Below are 21436 nucleotides of genomic sequence, written 5' to 3'. Positions count from 1 at the left end.
TCGCAAATATTAACGAAATAAAAAAAGTCTTGCGATAGCTTCGCCCGTAAACTAATTTTTTCGACCATGCATACACACAAGAATTTGTACAAGTTCGTAAAGATGTAAATAGGCAAAAAAAGCTCTCGATAACATTCCATTTACAACATTTACAAGAAGTTCTACACAACACTCGAACTCACCTTTCCCGCCATGTCTGACACCATGTTGAAATGGTCCCGACACATCATCGCGTGTTCGCATAATCCAATCAGAAATGGACTTCTGATTTTAACAATGATCCGCGCCTTTTGAAAACGAATACGGCTATCGGGTTCAATATTCAAATAATCAATCCATTATTGCATTCTTGAAACGGTTAGCGGGTTCCATGTTCAAATATTAAATTCGTTATTGCGCTCCTGAAACGGTTCGCGGGTTCAATATTCAAATAATCAAATCATTACTGTAATCCTGAGGGGTACGCTTCACTTAGTTTGACAGTAAAATTATTATCAGCAAGGTAAAATGTTGTAGTCTTCCTTTTTGTCAAATATCTTAGCCAGGTTGTATGTGCTGTTTTGGTCTGCATATAATGAAAAGCACAGCACGAAAATGAGATTACAATGGAAATATTATTAGTACTTCTTGTCTTGTCCTCCAAAAACAATTTTTAACTAATTGCAAACCAGTTGACATTGTGAAAAAGTCTTGTAATTTTTAGTAATGGCCAAAATTCTGTGCCTTAAGTATTGTGGGCTGTAAATCAAAGTTTACAGTAATATGATGTTAGTTTTACAATTAAGAGGAAAGAAAATGTGTATCCTTAGTGTTTGTGAAGATTGGCTTTGAAACTTTTGCAGAAGTTTTTGTAAGGTTTTGCACTAAATGTGACATGGAAACTCCGCTCCCAAGCTAATTTTTATAATGTTCCTCGTAATCTTAGATCTGGGCGTGAAAAGTCCGTTCGCCAGGAGGCAAGAACCAAGAGAGCTAATGACTTTATAACTTTTAGATTTTTAGGTTAATTATTATGTAGACTATACATAACTATACTTTAATTAGATTTAACAGTTTTGTAAATGATACCGCTTGATAATTCAGTTTGTACATAGTTTGAACTGCAAAGAGTGGATTAAACGATATTTATCATTATTATTATTACATCACGATAAAAAGCACTGAATACAACAATATTATACAGTAAATTAAAGGCAAGTAAACTTGACTCGCAACTCTCCATACTTGGTTTAAATTAGTGAACAAAACAAACCTTTCTGAAAACCAGCTATGTTGCTACCATTTTCCTTAATTTCTCTCGGACAGGACGCACAGCTTCTCTTGAAAACCCTCACAAGAAACGAGATCACTTGGTGGATAGAGGATGGACCTAGAAGGGTGGGGCCGGCAGGGGGTAGAGTTTCACCATCCCACCATGATATTCCTTTTTTTTTAATATCAGAATATTTCACAGCCCCTTAGATGTGTTTTCTCCTATCCCCATATTGACGTTACTGATGACGACATCATCGGCATAAACAACATATGAATAAATATTACACAGTTCAGATCATTTCTTCCAAACAACAAATAAAATCATTTTCATTGTAACGACTTTTTCGTTTTGAAGTTACATGGTAAATTATTCATATATTGACATCAATACAGTTTTGTCTTCATGAGGAGACCCTGAACTCCTGTCAACAAGTAAGAGTTGTAGGATGCAATAGTGACAAGAATTTCACATATTTCTACCAAACAGCAGAGACCTTGAAATCTGAAATTTGGCGAGCACAAGTACTTCTCTTTTCCCTGAAGGTGATAAGACCTGTCCGTTAAAACCTGCCTTAAAGAGTCTTTCTGTGACCTTTTGGTCTAATGGAACAGCCTTCTCATAGTTACAAGGAAAAAGCTGTTAGCGTTTGACAGTGGCTCGTGAATTGTTGGACCAGCATGACATTGTGTACTTCTACAGGTAAGATTCGATCTTGTGAGACTATATTGCTAAGTATGTCTGTAGTTAATATACACCTGAAATCCACAAGCTTGAACAACCACATTTTGGCAAAAATCATATTCCATTCTTCTATCATAAGAAATACGACCGGCAGCCTCAGTGAAGATGATGGTAGAGTGTAGCTCAAGTTGCTTTTTAATGTTATGACTGTTCTTGTAGTTCTCCGTGTTCCTTTATCGGCAACTTTGTTCTAGTTCACATCATACAAACAGATAACTCCTTGAAGACAACCATCCAATACTTAATTTTATGCCAAGCAGTGGCTGACCTTTTGACTACTGGAAAGTTTAATGCATATTGCACCTCTTAAAAGATCTGGATTGGGGTATCATTGGTTTGGAGGCACCCTTGGTCTCATTAGTTTCAAGTCATATTGTCTGCTCCTATTTGCTACACCGATGTTTTCAGTTTGGCTTTTGATACTGATCGCAGTGGAACTTTTATATGCAGTAACCCGTCCTTTGCAATTTTCTCTATTGTCTCAACATTAGAAATGTCGATAACTGTGATAGGAGTTTGGTCTTTGGCTTCTTTTACAGATGTCATTGAGCATGGATCAGTGGCAATTCATGGGGAACGTTATTATTGCAATATGACATATTGGAGGATAACACTTATTTTTGGTGCAGCAAACACTTTTACCTCTCTTATTGTTAAGGACATTAGCCAGAAGGCTAATGTTTTGATTGATTATTGATTAGTTCACTAATTTCAGAATGATCTTAGATAGTCACTTAGTTACAATGCTTATCTGTTTTTCTGTATTTCTATTGGTTTTGTAATCGAACCTTTCAGCGTCACCACGCGCATATAAAAGGCAAGTTTAGCGTCCCTTTAATCAGTTCTACGTAAGTTTTGAATTGCCTTGGTAAACTGTGGCCCTTTCATTTTCTCAACCTCTGACACAAGCGGGACCGATATGTGACCGATATGTTACCTTTGTAACTTTGTTTTTTCCCTTCCAGTCTTTTCAGTGTTGGGCGACAATATACAAACAAACTGCAATGATCTGTATAGATTTAAGATTTAAAGGCCAAATTCGTGCCAATTTGCGAGTCAGTGAAAGCCCATCATTTAAATAGAACAATGGGCTATTTATCAGCCACCAAAATTCTTTTAATTTGTTTCGAAACTTTTGTTCTGTTTTACTTGTATTGTTAATCTCGTTATAGACGTTAGAGCCCAGTATTTGACACTCGATTCTTTGATTATGTAATTTGGATATATCAACAAAGTTGAAATGGTAAATTGGCCACCGTAATGATTACAAAAGCTGACGTTTCGAGCGTTAGCCCTTCGTCGGAGCGAATAGAGGAATTGTGGGTTCATTGATCCCACAGGGATCAATGAACGCTTTTCATTCCACTAATTCATTCATGTTTTTCTCGTTGCCATGCACCCACCAATAACGTAGCTCCATTTTCTGCCTTTAAAAGCACACACAACCCACAATTCCTCTATTCGCTCCGACGAAGGGCTAACACTCGAAACGTCAGCTTTTGTAATCATTACGGTGGCCAATTTACCATTTCAACTTTGTTGATATATCCAAATTATTTCGTTACTCCCACCGACGCAGCCCCAAACAGTTTCATTCGAAACTATCAGCCTTTATTCTTTGATTATGTATTCCGCGGCTTTTCATTAGCTTGATAGAACTTCGTTCCATTGTTGTTTCAGTTTACGATTGATCGTTCGATAGATTGATTGAATGTGAGAATAATCGTTATTTTCGTCATTGATTGTGGTTCGTTGTCGATTGCCTTTCAAGAATAAAGATTCGTGCAAACAGTCAACTTTGGTTTTGTCATTTCGATCAGTAAAATAGTCCCAAACACCTCGTTAACCGCGTTTTGGAGCGACACGCCCTTGAACTTGAGAATTTAGATTTTGGTCGCCGTAAACGCTACACTTATTATTATATCAGCTTTTTACGCGATCGTATATTATAAACTTTGCTCACGCAAGGTTCCAGGAGAAGGAAGTAATCAAAATCAAAGACAGGCTGAAACCATAAAGACACCCAGAGAAGTTATCTCGACGATGGTTGCGATTGTAATATTATTCATTCTCTCATGGTGTCCCACAAGAATAGCAGTTTTTTGGCAGATCTTGAAAATTACTTGCAAGCCTCGTTGTTCGGTCTCATTGGTAACATGACTCATATTTTCAGTGGTTTAAATCCTTACATTTATTTCGCTTTTAATCTGAGTTTTCGGAAGGCTTGTAGGGCTCTCTTTGTGCATTGTTCAAGGAAAGTTAAAATTCATCGTGTTATGATTCCCTTTCGACCGCAAAGCATGGAGTTGCAGTCGGAAAATATGAAAAGGCTATAGCATTTTGTGAGGTGACAGTTACTGCTTAACCAAAGTCAGTAAAATTCAAGTACATAGCTTTCCTTCAAATTGAATCTAGCAATATAAATTGGTTTGTTGGCTTTGCATTAGTGTGAAATCTCCTTAGCTTCATACACAGGAAACATTCTTTGCCAGGTGGCTTTTCACAATCAAATGGGGAAGCGCAAACGGGCCGGTGGAAATTACTTTTAAAAGTTGTAGTAGACAAAGAAGTGAATAAGAAATGAAAAATTGGGAGCATTATTTTCAGTAAAATAATTCGATTGCTTTTCAAGTCAATAAAGCATATAGAGCAATCAATTTTTTATCGTTACAACGTTATGTTTATATTAGAGCATGCCACTACGAGAACAAAAACCGTAATTTAAATTTATCTAACTCATAGAGGGGGCTTTAAATTAGAAATTCCCTATTTGAAATCTAGTCCTGAATAAATAGAGTAATCAACTTTTTATGGTTATAACGTTCTGTTCATATAAGAGTATGCCACCACTAGAACAAAAACCGTAATTAAATTTTGTATAAGTATAGAGGGGGCTTTCAATAAGAAATTCCCTACATGAAATCTAGTCTTGAGTAAATTATTAATCAATAAAGAAATGATTTTCTGTAAAACACATGCTTATCATGATTACAGAAAATAAAATAAAGTAACATGCACGAATGGCTTTTACGTTATTGGTTTACTGCTTTATTGCAATACCTTTCATCTACTGAGGGGTAGATCTAAGCTGTAAAGAATTTTTAAGGTCGATATCTCGGCCTACGTTTGAAAGCTTTAAGTCAGTTTAATTAGTTTCTTAACAAAAGAGGGAGAAATGTTCAATATATAGTTCTTATTGTCACTTTGAAATAATCAAAATTAATGGAGACCGTAGTGTTTGACTTTTGTATGTAAATAAACTAACTTTAACATCTACATTCAATTAAAACCACTTCATTATTACCAATTCTCGTGGTTTTATACCGGAAAAAGAAGTAGATTTAATTAATGCAGATCGTTCTGGAAAGAAAGCACGTCATGAACAAACCGAGCCAGGTACTGTCACAAGACGCTGAAGAAGAGAACGATACGATGATTGGTACCAAATAGTCTAGGGTGAAGGCACACTTACGAAATGTACTCTAACCCTCGCATCAAAGGTAATGATAAGATCTACTCCCAAAAAGCCTTCTTTTCTTGGTATTGGACTCTGATTTTTTTTTCTCATGCTCGAAACAATGCGAATGATACCATTCAAATTTTGTATACATGCTAACTTCCATATCATAAGTTTCTGCAACCATGTTCATTCTTTTAAATCCTTCGAAAAATCATATTATTTCCATATTTCCCTCATAGGAAATACAACCAACGTCAATGAACTACCAAAGCTCGAGTTCATGGTGCCGTTTACTCTTATTTTTCTTGGTTCAATTTTCGGCAATTCGGTGCTCATCCACGTCATAAGAACAGATAGCACCTCAAAGACCACCATCAATTATCTGATTTTATACCAAGCAGTGGCTGACCTTCTGATTTCAATAGCGCGACTAATAGACATATCAATTCCTTCTAATTATCTCCTTGGATATCCCTGGTTTGGTGGCCTCACAGGAATCATAACTTGCAAATTATATCACTTGTTCCTGCTTATCCCACCAGTCTTTTCAGTTTGGCTCCTGGTGATGATTGCTGTGGAACGTCTCTATGCAGTAGCTCGCCCCCTCCAATTATCTCCTTTGACTCGACATTTGAAAAAATTCATTTTTGGTCTTTGGATTTGGTGTTCAGCTTCGTTGGCAGTCATCTTTGCGCGTGGACTTTCGAAAACTTTGAAAAATTTTCTGGAATCTGACGAACCTTATTATTGCAATTTGAACAATCCGTGGATATCGATGGCTTTTTGTCTGTTTAATACTGGTTTTTGTTTTTTTCTGATAGCGGTCTTGTACGCAATCGTGTGTTACAAACTGTGGCTACGTAAGATTCCAGGAGAAGGAAATAGTCAAAATCAAAGACAGGCCGAGGCCAGAAGGACAGCAAAAAGAATCACGCTGATGATGATAGGCATTGTGCTTTTATATGCTATCTGCTGGATTTCTACGGAACTAGTGATAATGCTGCATTATTGGAATAAGCAGTTACCCGAAAGCGTTATAAAATTATGTGGAAATTTGATTGTTTTTTTTAGCCTCCTTAATCCTTACATTTATTTCACCTTTATTCAAAACTTTCGAACTGCTTTCAAGGGTCTGTTTGGAAATTTTTTAAAAAGGGTTAAAATTCATCGTGTTCTTCCCTTTCGATCTCAGGGCATAGAGCTGCAGCAAATATGAAAAAAAAAAGTTATAGAATTTCGGAACTTTCAGCGATTGCCTTTCCCAAACTGGGTCATAAAATACTAAAATGAAATTATTGATCGTTATACTTGCATGTTTTCTGTCGGTTTGGATTGATATGTGAGGTAGGCTGGAAATATTCTGTGCCGGATGGCTAGACTTAATTTTAGATTGATATAATTGATAAATTAGTCGACCGTAGAATACGTACAAACGAGTGTCCCCTATCAATTGCACCTAAAAAGCAAAAAGAAAAAAAGCTATTCGTCTATGGGGTCTTATGGAATGTTCTCAGAGTTCCATAGTGATCCTTATTTGCTTGAGATGTACGTGTGGAATTATTTTTTTATAAAATTAGTTTTAAAATTTTACCATTTGATTAATGTCAAATCTTTTTTATCACACATGCAGTCAGCTGGTGCCAGCTCTTGACCTTTAGAGCACGCTCCTTTTGGCATTGAAAGTCTGCCCATCTTATTTTTAAAAAAAGGATGCCTAAATTTAGTTAAGCATATCGCTTCAGCCTGAAAATAAACTGATCTAGAAATATGTAAAAGATATCATTGTATTCCATGGGTGTGAATCGGTTATAATGGTGATACTCTGTTAAAATAAAAAGGTTGGCAGATGCCTCAGGCACTAGCTCATATCTACAGATATATACATGTAGCACCTCCTTTTTACTCTTACCAAAATTTTTGATGTAAAAGAGAGGAAAAACTGTTACTGAACAGTCGTTTTCTTAAGAACATAAAGAAATAAGTCAAACACAGAAAGTAATTGCCTATAAATTTTTTTCCTTTAGTAAACTCTGTCAAGAAAGTACTGCCACCGGAGAGTTAAACCACGACAGAGCAGGAAATTAAAAAAAAAAGGCAAAGCCCACTTTCAGACATAACGAAAAGGGCCAGTTATTTGTGACCAGGCGACATTATCTTTCGCAATTGAGTATTAAATAAGGCTTGAAAAATATTTCCAGCTTCCTCCCAGGCAAAACAGGTTATTTGTGGTATATGCTAGCAAAAGAAATATATAATTGAACACACCGGGAGCCCATAACTTAAGAAAAGGGCTCCTGAAACACTGAATAATTGACGAATGTCGTCTTTTTGTCTTGTCATGTTTATCTATTCAGTACAAAAGGGAAATCATCTATAACAATAAGCTATGCACTTGAAGACTTAAAAGAAATTTTTCTTGCAATAACTTTGATCATAACACAAAACTTTAAATAATAGAATCATTCTAAACGTACTTCTGTGTTTGACTTTATATACAAATCAATCAACCACAAAATTTGTCCTCGTTCTGCACAATGACACTGTTATTATTGGCATGAAATTTCAACGGGCAAAAAGCGGTCCGTCGCATCGCAGATCGTTGTGGTAGAAGAAACGAGTCATCCATATATCAAGCATTCATTATTGCATAAAGTTGAACCACAAAATTATGTTCAAAGTGTTGACCAGAACAGTTTCTAAGATGGCAAATAATTCGCCTACAACCAAGGAAACACCTGCGAAATGAACTCCATTACATTTTTTATGAACAACCCACATTACAAAGGTACTGATGAGATTTGTTTTCCCAAAACATTCTTTTCCCCGTGGAAGACTCCAAAGATTTTTTTTTCTGTATCGCCGTCCGTGAAAGAAAGCGAATTCCTCTTCTTCAGACAAAGAGTTTTCTTTATTCTTACTGATTAAAATATCAGTTATCCTTTGCTGCTAAAGGATAATGAATGCAATGCTAAATTTCGTATACACACGTTGAACACTCACAAAATTGTACAGCCATGTTCATTGCTATTCAAGTTTTTGAAAGATGATGTTTATGCTATTCTTTTCTCTTAGAGAATGTCACAAGCGTCATTCAAGAAGGCAATAGTGTATCTATACTGCCGTATACTCTTATTTTTATAGGTTCATTTTTCGGCAGTTCCGTTCTAATCCACATCATACTAACGGATAACTCCCTGAAGTCCACGACCAATTGTTTGATTTTATACCAAGCAGTGGCTGACCTTTTGATATCATTAGCAAGGCTGATAGATATTTTATTTTCTGCTAACTATTTCCATAAATATCTTTGGATTGGCAACCTCGTTGGAATCATCACTTGCAAGTTATATCTCTTGTTGCTATTAATTCCACCGATCTTTTTAGCTTGCCTCTTCGGTAATGATTGCTGTGGAACGCTTTTATGCAGTTACTGGCCCTTTGCAATTATCTCCTATGTCCCGAAATTTAAAAAGATTCATTTTTGGTATATGGATTTGGTGTTCAGCCTTATCCACAGACGTCATTGCGCAAGGATCCCTGGAGAACGTTGGAGAATATCATTATTGCCGTATGCGGAGTTGGATGGTATCGATTACGTTAGCTATCCTGAACACTGCACTTTGTCTTCTTATAATTGTGCCTATGTACGCTATCGTCTGTTACAAACTGTGGTTTCGTAAGGTTCCAGGAGAAGGAAACAGTCAGAGTCGAAGCCATAAAGACAGCAAAAAGCGTCAACCTAATGATGATTTGCATCGTGTTGTTATATGTAATCCTTTGGGTTATTCCAGATATTGTTATAGTATATCATTTCAGGATCTCACCGCTTCCTAATGGTGTTTATCGACCACTTTTTAATTCAGCCATCCTTTTCAGCTTTCTAAATCCTTTTCTTTACTTCACTTTTACTCAGAACTTTCCAAGTGCTTTTAAGGGTCTCTTTGGAAATTGTTTACGAAGAGTTAACATTAATCAAGTCCTCTTCATTCGTTCACAAAGTATAGAGTTGCAGCAAATATAATTAAGGTCAATTGAGGAACTTGCTCCAGTTGCCTATCCCTCTGCGCTATACCTAATTCGTCGTTAAAGACGTCTATGGTCTTCAGCCTTGCATATTTTCTAGTTTAGAATGATCGTTTTCAGGTAGGCTTGAAATAATCTTAGCCGGTTAGCTAATTCAGTTCCTACTGCACCACGATTGTCCAGTTTCTACCTGACCTCGAATTATATCTTCGTTAGGAACAACATAACGAACCATTTCTCTTCAAACACGATTTCACGGCATTGATATTACAGAGTAATACCAAATTTTTCATTATATATGCTGTTGACAAATCACGATGATTAAAAATTAAAGTAATTCTTGGAGATCTTTCCTTATTACCCACGTAGCCTTACCCTTGACTCGAATCGGAACTGAGAACGTCTCAATTAGGAACGCCAGATTCATGCTCAAAATAAAATAGGTCGAAAGTCTAGCAATAAATTTCGAATCCGCACGTTCTCATTCAATAAAATAACACTACTTTTACCATTCTGCCTTAAACGGCTATCAAAATAAATGTTTATTGCACTGGATGAAATAATGTTTGAGAGGGTACAAGTGCTGCGTTGAAATAACAATTTTCTCAAGAACACAAAGGGCTCTCCAGAAATTGGTTGATTTATAAAGTTTTATGTTCACTTTACCTTTAAAAGCCCTGTAATTTAAGTGCTCTAATAGCATAGGGAAACGGCGACGGAAAAGATAACTTAAGTCAGGAAAATATCCTTTGTTTAAAATATAATGAAAGAAGTCGTTCAGATTGAACGGGTCTTTCCTTTCTACATATTCTCTAAGAAAACAAATTAATTCGTGGCATGTAAGCGTGCATGCTTATGGTTCAGTCAGGAAAAAAAGTTATAAATGATTGTGAATAATTAAAACTTTTTTACCAAAAAAGTTTTGATTTTAATGTTCATCTTTTCATCACAGTAAGGAAACACCGATAATAAACCGTCGGCTTTGTTATATAAAACCTCACTGGAAATTTTCTCGCTCAATACACCGAATGCAGATATGGCGTCCAATTTGAGCTGCCATTGTTTTGGAATGACTAGCCTCTCACACATGTAATAATCTTTTTGTATTTCCACGTGAAGACGTGGCTAGTCAGTCCAGAACAATAGCAATTCAAACTGGACGCCATATTTGCATTCGGTGTATGCGGTAGCATAAAACCATTATTACTCCTGAAAAAATTGAAATAAAAGAGAATTTAATAAGAAAAGATAAGTAAATTAATAACATCTTAGGTTACTTACAACTCCTCCTTTAATGGAGGCGACCAATCAAACTCGAAGCTAGGGTCAAGTTCAGCTAAATCTATTTCCTTCCTCACCCCTTTAACATCCACAACACGTGTTTATTATTATTATTATTATTATTATCATAATTATTATTTTCAAGTTTCGAGTTCAGAATTCCTTTCATTTCGGATTATTTCTTTGTCAGACAAGTGAAACAAATTCTTCATCATATGCATCGTAGCAAAGTTTTACATTAAAGTTGTAGCTATTTTCTTAAAGATGAAATATGCCATATTACGTAACAAGAAATAAAAAAAGCAATAAATCCAAGTTTGACTAGCGATGTAAATAAATCAAATATTAATAGTTTTTGCAACGCCAAAGAGTTAAAAAGGCATCGTCATTTCAGTACCAATACAATCTGTATTTTTTTTAAAAAGTATTATGCAACCCAGATACGAAAGTTTCTTGACAACGGAGGCAACAACTACAAGGATCGCGAGAAAGTGAGAAAATAAGCTATTCAAACAGATTTAATTTTAAATAAAGTGAACCCCCTCGGTTTTACATTTCTTCCATGCGGGATGCCTTTCATTCAGCGGTGAAAGAATCGGAAAAATCATATGTTTTCATTAAAATAACAACCATTCAAACGTTACTTCCTATTGGTAACTCCAAATGATAAGTACTTCAACACAGTGGCACTATTAACATTTCATATTTTAATCTTGAAAAGCCTGAATAACGCTCTTTGAAGGTAAACCTACCTATTGGTTAGACGAAAAAATATTCATAGAAATTGAATGTTGAAATAATTGCCCAAAGTGGATAAATTGCGAAAAATGTACAAGTGCTTATAGAAAGGGCATTGAATCTTCGACAGATAAGGTAGGTATACTTCTTATCGGTAATTTCTATTCAGCGTACTGATAATAGGCTTGTTTTAAAGTTTTTCAGTACTTCCCTGACTCGTACGGCCAAGGTAAAGTAATCTTTCCTTTTACGCCACAATATACAGCTCTGAACCATCTTTCTGACCTTACTGAAGTGAATGAAAAAAAATTTGTACAGCTCGTTTTGCTGAATGCTTCGAAAAACGTGGAACTTTACACACCTCCCAAAATCAGTAACATCTAGTAATATTACTTGAATTCGTTTGATTACCTAAGATATATACTTTAATCTAGGTTAGTTGCAAAATTTGATTACGTAATGTTGGTGTCAATGTTTTTTTTACTTCTTATAGTGCGCGGATATCTTACAAAAAAGGCCGTCTCTGTTGAACTGTAGACATAAATGGCGTCTCGCGAAGAAAACGGAACAAAATGTAAGAAGTGTGATAGTTTCTTGTTGGTTTAAATTTTACAATGAAGCTGCAGTAAAGAATTTGCAATTCAAACTGGTGGGTAAGGTCGCGTGTTGGGTATTACGTAAGAGCTAAGTTACGCAATAACCGAGACCTAGCTCTGAGGAATGCAGTCTTACCGATGAGCATTTCCATTTATTGGCTTTTCTTTTTCTTTACCAAGGGTATCCGTTTTAGTGTTTGATTTGCAGAGGTTCAGGTATTGATCTTGAAAAAGCAATTAATCTAAAACGTTTGGAGGTTTTTGTTGCACTTACTCCCCAGTTATCAAGGATCTGTTCACATGGAGATGGGGAATCCCAGGTACGTGAGGTAAACCGCCTGGCCGTGGTCGAAGAAATAGCCCGCGTTTAGATAAAATCTTTCAACCCTAAGATACCTGGGTAATGTTTCTAGAGGTTGTTGGCATGCTTGCAAATCTAAAATGAACACGCCGGTCCCCGGCTAGGCGGGCTACCTCACCTTGAGACGTTCATAAAACAAGTCTTAAGACCGACTGACGGGGTTACCTTACCTGTTAGATCGGGCGGCCTACCTAGGTCGGTTCCCTTACCTATCACGGAAACGTCGGATTAAGATAGAAGAAAAGATTATATGGACGGGCGGGTTACCTCACCTAAGTCATTTGTTTGATAACAGGGATTAGAACATAGCTAGCAGAGCAGCGCAATCAAATTCAGCATAAGTAAGCGTGCTCAAAATCCCGCTAGATGGTAAATACATGAAATTGATTAAACAAGCCAAACTCTTGGGTGTTATCATCTCCGAAGATTTGAAATGGAACGGTCACATAACTGAGATTACGAAGAAAGCAGCAAAGAGAACCTATTTCCTTGTTCAGCTAAAAAGAGCTCACGTTCCACCAAAAGACCTTTGTCTCTTTTATACGGCATGTGTATGATCCGTAATCGATTATGCAGAACGAGTTTTTCATTACTCTCTCCCTGAATACCTCCACTAAGAATAAGAACGTATTAAGGAAAGATCCATGAGAATCATTTCTCCTGGTATGCAATACGAACAGGCCTTAGCTATTATGAATCTTCCGACTGTGAAAGACCACCATGAAAATATGTGTACAGCAACATTTCGCAACATAATGAACGATCCTCAGCGCAAATTAAGTAAACTTTTACCACCCCGCTATGTAAGCTCTCATAGGTTAAGGCACGAGCGTACCTTTGCTTTGCCACTTTGCAAGACAAATAGACTTAGAAAAAATTTTTTTTATTGCTTCGGCCAGAATAGTCAACAGCCACAAATAATGTACAAGTTCCCCCTTACGACGAACTACGTATTTTTTAATAATAAGATGAATACATGTACATAGTAAGTTTTATTTTATATCTGTGAATACAAATTCAGTTCATGCTGCGAAGTATTTACCAATAAAGTATCTATCTATCCTTTCTATCCTAGTGCACGCTGATAGCGTGAGCAAATCGCTTCGCCAGACTATTTTTTCTTCGCGCGAGCGGCCATTGTTAGCGCGTGGAAAAATAATATATTTCGCGACCATAATAAATACAAACAGAGACTTAGCCCACTAGTCCCAAAACTAAGACAATTTTCCGACATTTTCCCTTGGGCTAGAGTTCTTAAATGAGGCAGAAAAAGAGAAAAACAACGGAAAAGGAGACTCGGCATCAGCGCCGTCACGATTCGCTTCACTTGATATTGTTGTCCGTTTTTCGCGTCGGATTTGATGCACAATTCCACCGACTATGTTCTAAAACAATTGGTTCATGGTTTTAGCTGTGCACTATCGAGTTATGGAGCACGTGCCTGTGGGAAGTTTGGAGAGCACTAAAGAAGCTAGAGTTGCCCTCGGCTATTGCCTCGGGCAACTCTTATGCTTCTTTCGTGCTCTTCAAACTTCCCACGTACTCCATAACTCGATAGTTGACGCTAAAGCATGAGACAATTGCCTCCGCTACAACCTCCCTCTGCCTAATTTTCCAAGCTACTGTACATGTGGAGAAATCTTTACTGTCAACCATGCTTTGTCATGCAAGAAGGGAGGTTTTGTTTCCTAGAGACAGGATACAATCCGAGATCCACTGACTTTACACATTAGTAAAGTGTGTAGAAATGTGCAGACAGAGCCACTTCTGCAACCGCTCGACAATGAAGTTTTTTTTAACCTGCAGTCAACTGTCACAAGTCGAGAGGCGAGGCTGGACATGAGGGCAGGAGGCTTTTGGACACCAGGAGTAACAGCATTTTTCGACGTACGTGTAACGTATGTTAACTCCAGGTCCAACCAGGACAAGTCCACAGCTACGATCTACAAAGAGCAAGAAAACGAGAAGAAGAGGTAATACAACCAGAGAGTGATGGAGGTGGAAATGGGAACTTTTACTCTGTTGGTGTTTGGTACAAACGGAGGCATGGGACTTGACTGTCAGAACTTTTTAAGAACCCTCGCAAATAAGCTTTCGAACAAGAATAATGAACCCTATGCCAGCGTCATTTCCTGGCTACGAATACAACTTTCATTTGCCATATTAAGAACTGTACACAGATGCTTAAGAGGTTCTAGAGTCCCGTTTAAATCACACGAGGTCGCAGAAGACTTCACCCTCGCTGTAGCTGGTCTACATCTGCACTCATAATTTTCAGGTCTTTATTATTTTAATAGTTTTTCCTATTTACTAATGCTTAGTTTTTTCTTTTCTCATATATTTTAATCAGTCTGCTATCGTGAACATTGATATTAATTATTTTAAAATTTTGTAAATAATTCGATATATGGTTTAAAATTGTAAATAATTGCTATCATTACTATTAAACGAAGCAGGCCAATTTTTATCACAATTTTTGTAAATACTTTTAGTGATTATAGTGAATAAAGGTTTTACATAAATCTTAATAAGTGTGCAATATGAACCTATTAATAGTCTAACTGACGACTAACTGAATGTCTGTAGTTCGGTGGTAGTGCTTAGGAGAGCGGTGTCCGAAGGTTTCAGATAGGATTATTCTTTGGAACGTGACAACACGGAAGTACATCTTTTCCCATATCATATATTTTCATTCATTGTTTTTTTTTTCTTTGTTTTTGTTTAACTTCACTTAGGGAATGTGACGAACATCAATGGAAGGCATATCCAGTTAGCGTGGCTAATGTACTCAGCATATGTCATTGTATTTCTGGTGTCAGTATTCGGCAACTTAGTTCTCATACTCATCATACGAAGAAGCAAATCCATGAAGAGCACCACCAACTTCTTGATTTTGAATCAATCATGCTCAGATTTACTGGCAACGTTTTCAAGAATAATCTATATAGCGGTGCTACAAGATACTTCCTTGCGAAAATTATGGTTTGGAGGAATTCCGGGCCTAGTCACGTGCAAATTATTTCTCACGTGCCTTTTTGTTCCTCGCAATTTTTCAGTTTTGATTCTTGTGGCAATAGCTTTCGATCGTTTTTTTGCCGTCACCCAGCCCTTCAGGCAGTCACCTCTGTCTAAACACTTAAAGAAAACAATAGTGTTTCTGTGGCTCTGGTGCATTATTGCTTCGTCATATATGCTTGCCAAGGGAAGTGTGCAGAACATTCAAGATTCATTTTACTGCGACTACAATGAAAACCCTGATCAGGTATTCAACGAGTGGAAAGAATTCAACGTTACTGCTGTAGTTATCTTTTGTCTTCTGCCTGTATTGGTAGTTGTAGTGTTATATACCATTGTATGTTACAAACTGTGGTCACGTAAAGTCCCAGGCGAGCAAACCAATCAGAATCAAGGATCAGCGGAGGCTTTAAAGACAGCGAAGAAAGTTACCCGGATGATGGTTGTCGTTGCGGCGTTATTTGTTTTGTGTTGGTTTCCTTATTACTTGACTTTATTGGTACAGTTTTCCAGTCATGGGCCAAGAAATTATAAATCAGAGTTGAGCCTCATTTGGTTGACTGTTGCTTTCAGCGGTTTTAATCCCTATATCTATCTCACTTTCAATCAAGCGTTCCGAACTGGCTTTCACCACTTATTTGGGAAAAACTCCAGGAAAATCAAGATTCCAAAAGTAATGTTTTTTCGATCGCAAAGTGTAGAACTGGAGCAAATGTAAAATGTGGGGAACATTTTTTCAGAGGTCACCTTCAGAACAAGAAAAAGTGTCTCCAGGATATAATTAAGTGTTCCTCTAATGAGGGTGACAGAAATCTAGTATTGGAGGATTTTTTTTCACTGCATGAGTTAGTTCAAAATATTGTTTTTTCTCAAAGGAGGTGTTGCACAAGAGCAGTTGGACGAAACTATGATCATTGATCAAACCAAGTTAACAAATGACGTCTACAATTGAGTCCGGTCTCAAACGAGAAGATAAAAAGGACTATGTTCCTATTATGTCTCATTGAGACCGGAATTTCTGTCATCTGTTGCCCTGATAACAGCATATGAAGAGTGAAGTCTAACTATATAACCAATTAGCATTAAATTAACAAAAATTCAAAACATCCTAATAGAAATTTCATGGAGGATAACCTACATTTACTGAATTTCAAAAAAAACGTTTTCCGGAATATTAAAATGTTATCAATAAAGTTCTAATATTGTGACGTAACATCCTTCGAATGATAACGCTTGCTTCGAACAAGAACTAAACGGTCAAACGTGGCCACGACTCTTTGGCCTTATTCTCGTTTTTTTTCCGTATTTCTGTTCCTTTACTTTCTTCTATTTTTCTCTCTTTTCTTTTCCCGTTTATTCCTTCTTCTCACTCTTTTGATGGATTCCAAGGCACACTACTGAAATAAAACATACCTACAGTCTAGCTGGAATAGAATACTCAACATCCAACTTGTTCAATATATTGACCTACGCCAATGAACGTCCGAAAAAACTAGAAGTCAGGTGTAATTGCCATTACGCAGGTGTAATGACCATTTGCGAAGACAGCTAACCTTACGAAGCACAATATCACACTTTGGCTGTAGATGCCTCCTCCGTCGAATTTTGGAGACAATTTAGTGATATTACTATTGAGTCTCCTGAACGTTAATCGAAATTTTGTTTGCTTGACAATTTCTACACCGCCAAGGTTTTTTTAGCAGGCTTTTTCAGTTGACAGATTTTCCACCGAGAATAACAAGATCTTTACAAGCTGAGTCCCCTTTTAAAATATTCAGTTGAACGAGAGAAATTATCATGGAAATTTAATTCACTTACATTATTCCGCTGAGGATCCCCTAATGTAAATTTTATCGAGAAGTTTTATTGTCTCTCTCTTCGTCTTCTTTTAAGATAAGCGTTACGTAAATTTTTAGAACCATAAATTGAGATTACCAAGATGTTTAAAACATCAATTCGTTTAGCAATATATGGTTTTTCAGAATTGTTTGCAATGTAGTTATCGTGAGAAATCGATCTTTTTCAGGTTAATTCAAACGTATTTTCGTCCGTTCAAAATAATTTATACACTGACACAGACTCATTAGCCCTTAAGCTACATTATAAGGGCCACAGGCGTGAAATTATGCGTGCGTGGAGCGGACTGTGAAGTGACATCAGTGGCACCTCAAAGGTTATCAAATGAGCGTAAATAATTAATATATTTGTCATACTGAATTGTTTGTACGTGCTTCTTTGACGAACGATACCGAGAGCGGCTGTTCATACGAGTCAAAATTATTGGTGAGAGAGGATTTCACCGTTTGACTGGAAGATATCGCAAAGTTTGAAATTTTGATCTTGGTAAGTATATTATGGATTGGGAAAGAGAATATTATCTACGACTGTGGACGGAGGTTCAGAGACTTTGATTTGACGAGACAGCAAAAACTGAACATAAAGCTGGAACGAGAGAACCTCACTCAGCAAGAGTTCTTTTAGAAGCACTGGAAGGATTCAGATCTCAACTCCTTAAATACAGAGAGTGCGAAAGAAATGTTGCCGCGTTTCTTGGTTCTTGATAGGCTATACGTTTTCCATCCAATACTTTGAGTAATGAGAAACAATCAGTAGCGTTGTCAAACTTGGAACATCTTTGTTCATGTAGGCCCCGAACAACAGTGTATTTTATCGAACTTCGCTGTATAGATTTTTTTGTCATGAAGCAGGTTAGATTTAAGTTGTCTGAAATTTCTGTTCTAGAGTATGTGTCCGGTGTACACTGAACATTTCCCTGTGAAGCTTGCGCTATTTTTTTAATCATTACAATCAATGTTAAACTGATCTTCTTCCAGCCAAGAAAGTGCCAGCGTTTCTGGGAACTCTTTGACCCTCGATAATTTCAAGTTATTGCAGAACTCATATTGACTTTCATTTGCGTGTTTGCTTTCTCTCTTAGGTTAGAGGGATTCATATACGATTTACAAAATATGAAACTGCCGACTAACATAACCTTCACATTGGAAAAACAAGGTAACTCCTTAACAACAAAAGGTCACAAATAGACATTCGTGCAATTAGAGCTGATTGACACATCAATCGAAAGGTTCCCATAGGAAATGAACACAGCATGTACTAATAAAATACAAGCAACGATGTAAAGCAGTCTCGGGAACCAAAATATCGTTAAAAATCCCCCCTCTTTTGAGCTTTTAACGAGATGAAGTAAACAAACAATTAACGTAGCATTATTTTTAAGAAATTAATGCTTCGACCAGATTCAGTAGCCAACAGAATCTAGTAAGATGCTATTTAACGCATTAACCAACTGTATAGTGCGCTTATAAGGGTCCCATGAGATGATGGCTCTTACGGCTAACGATTAAAAGTTTAGCCATTTTACGGCTAACGGTTAATACCATTCCATTGTTGTCACCAGAAAATTTTTTACAGTTAACTCTTTTTTCTACGGCCAACGGCTAAATGTTTTGGTCATTTTACGCATATCGGTTAACCCATCAAGACCCTCACAAGTATTCACTGTGACGTAACTACCGTAAATCCTCTATTAAGCTCCCCCCTTACTAAGCCACCCTCCTCTACTAAGTCCACCTCTTTAGAGGAAGACATTTATTAAGCCCCCACTCTATTAAGCCCACCTCCCCTCTAATAAGCCACCCCTGCAAAGTACCTGAAATAAATAAGCCCCCCGGAGGCTTATTAGAGGATTTACGGTAACACAATACAAATGTGGATCATTGTCAGTATCTGTTCACCCACCCCTTTCCGAACCCAGTCAACTGGTAACAAGTAAGGGTTAAGGTTGGGTTAAGGGAGGGATGGGTGCGCAGTTATTTAGAGAGTGGCACTGATTTATAGATGTTATGTGCGAAATGAGATTAGCAACCGCGGAGAGCATAAACATAATTTTTGAAACTGGTGACTTTGAAAATACTCTTTCTTTCCTTGTCTGTATGGTAAATTTTGACACAAAAAAGGAAGCGAATAGTTCGATTGTGAGAACCAATAAAAATAAAACAATTTTTTCATGCTATCTCTAGGCAATGGCTCTTCCTTTCCCCCGACGGAGAAATCCCCGATGTTCGAGCAGTTCGGCTTTCTCTATGTTGCCTACATTCTTCTTATAATGACATCACTCTTTGGTAACTGTGCCCTCATTCATATCATTCGCACAAGACCCTCAATGAAAACAACTACGAACCGTCTCATACTCAATCAAGCATGCGCGGACTTACTTACGACGCTGATTGTCATGACTGCCATGTTCAGAGATACCCTGTTCCTTAAGAAGTGGTTTTACGGTACCGGAAGTCTTACAGCATGCAGGTTCACGGTCTGGGTTACTTATGTTCCACCACTTTGCTCCGTGTGGACATTAACCGCTATCGCCGTTGACAGATACTTCGGGGTCACTCGCCCTTTGCAAGCCTCACCGATATCAAATCATTTCTGGCTTGTAGTCGCAGCGTTGTGGATTTGGGCAGTGGGCTCGGCTGCTGGAATGCAGTCTATGGCGAACCTCAAGTTCGTCGGCAAGCAGGTTTACTGTGTGACCGATTACTCGCACGTCGAATTTACGGCGGGGAACATAGCAGCACTATGTCTCCTCCTGTTAAACTTCATCGTACCTCTTGTGGTCATGACAGTACTGTACAGCATCGTGTGTTTACGCCTGTGGTCACGTGATCCACCCGGTGAGGAAGCCAATCAGGAAGAAAGACACGAAGAAGCGATGAAGACAGCCAAGAAAGTAACTCGTATGATGATTATTGTAGTTGTTTTGTTTGTGTTGTGTTGGTTTCCTTTTCAAGTTTTTGTTGGTTTGGACACTCTGCATAAAATCACTTTGCCTTATCCCGCACTGAAGTTTGTGGTGTGGCTGTCAAACGCTTACTGTGGAATCAACCCTTTTGCATATTTCTATTTCAACACGAATTTCAAAAAGGAGTTGAGGGTTTTGGTGGGAGAATGCTTCAGGAGGCCAAAGTGCTGCACCAATGTTCAGCCGTCTTAGCTTTTTCGGGGCAAAATGTTTTGAACCTAATTAATTTCTTGTACTGAAATTTGGTATTATCATAAAATGCTTTTATATTGATTTGAGTTTAAAAATTTTCATTTCAATCGATATATGTCAACTCTGAATATTATATTGGGTGATTTGGCGACGTTCGTCATTAGGAACGCCTTCTGACACATAAAATAAACAGCGTGCATCTTACCGAAATTCAATCCCAGGTGTATGTGCTAGCCTTGAGAGGGTTATACGAGCCTTAGTTACAAGAACGGCTGGGTTAGCTGCCTTACGTTCTAGGGAAAAGTAATTTGACGGTAATATTTTCTAAGGATGGAGGGACACACTTGTAAAGAATTTATTGGCTGAATCCTTCTGTGTTACAGGGCTCAATATTCCGTAAGGCTCTAAATCTCGAAACTCGCTGTTCTCTCTAAAAAACGCTGTCCGTATTCAAGACTATCGTCAAGGTTCTGGTCTGTAAAACTCTCAAGTGTCACAATGTCCTATATCACAAAACCACAATCGGTGTGGTAAAATCAGATAATCACTAACTTAATCGAATTTTAAGAATCTGTGTGCGGTTTCACGAGTGTTTATTTTTCTTGGCTGTTTCCGTTAATTGTCCTATTATTTCGGTTGAGTTTATTTCAGTTCAATGTAGGCTCGATTTCTTCACAACACTAGACCAAATGATTTGAATGGAGCGGTTCTCCTTATGTTACTTGTGGAACTGTACTGGAGATCAAGAGAACTACAACCAAAAGATAGATTACAGTAAGACTTACACTTGACATCTATATCAGTCCATTATTGAGTAGAAGCCAACTTATGCGGGGCAGAAAAACGTTAAAACTGCTCAGAAGCTAGTTTGATCGCAGTTTTACTGTTACTGACAGATGATGTGATTTTCCCGGTAATTACATAACAGATACGAATTATCTGTGAAAAAGAA

General features: G+C 37.4%; 2 protein-coding genes and 3 pseudogenes across 2 annotated transcripts; all 5 read left to right on the top strand.

The window, feature by feature from the left end:
* The first annotated feature begins 1363 nt into the window (after positions 1-1363).
* Positions 1364-4280, top strand: LOC148732997 (uncharacterized; annotated as a pseudogene).
* Positions 4281-5051: 771 nt separating this feature from the next.
* Positions 5052-7324, top strand: LOC111333602 (substance-P receptor-like). The gene is made up of 2 exons (XM_022939219.2): positions 5052-5496; positions 5696-7324. The coding sequence occupies exons 1-2, from the start codon at positions 5472-5474 to the stop codon at positions 6670-6672; spliced, it is 1002 nt and encodes a 333-aa protein (XP_022794954.2). The 5' UTR covers positions 5052-5471; the 3' UTR covers positions 6673-7324.
* A 1185-nt stretch (positions 7325-8509) lies between these two features.
* Positions 8510-10784, top strand: LOC148732996 (RYamide receptor-like; annotated as a pseudogene).
* Positions 10785-12041: 1257 nt separating this feature from the next.
* LOC148732995 (uncharacterized) lies at positions 12042-14879 on the top strand (annotated as a pseudogene).
* A 2764-nt stretch (positions 14880-17643) lies between these two features.
* LOC111333718 (RYamide receptor) lies at positions 17644-20565 on the top strand. Its single transcript, XM_022939349.2, has 3 exons — positions 17644-17813; positions 18409-18482; positions 19511-20565. The coding sequence occupies exons 2-3, from the start codon at positions 18440-18442 to the stop codon at positions 20482-20484; spliced, it is 1017 nt and encodes a 338-aa protein (XP_022795084.1). The 5' UTR covers positions 17644-17813; positions 18409-18439; the 3' UTR covers positions 20485-20565.
* The last annotated feature ends 871 nt before the right edge of the window (positions 20566-21436 follow it).

Source organism: Stylophora pistillata, chromosome 4 (assembly GCF_964205215.1).
Source record: "Stylophora pistillata chromosome 4, jaStyPist1.2, whole genome shotgun sequence".
Taxonomy (NCBI): domain Eukaryota; kingdom Metazoa; phylum Cnidaria; class Anthozoa; order Scleractinia; family Pocilloporidae; genus Stylophora; species Stylophora pistillata.
Note: the sequence above shows the minus strand (reverse complement) of the source record. Positions and strands in the feature narration are given on the sequence as shown.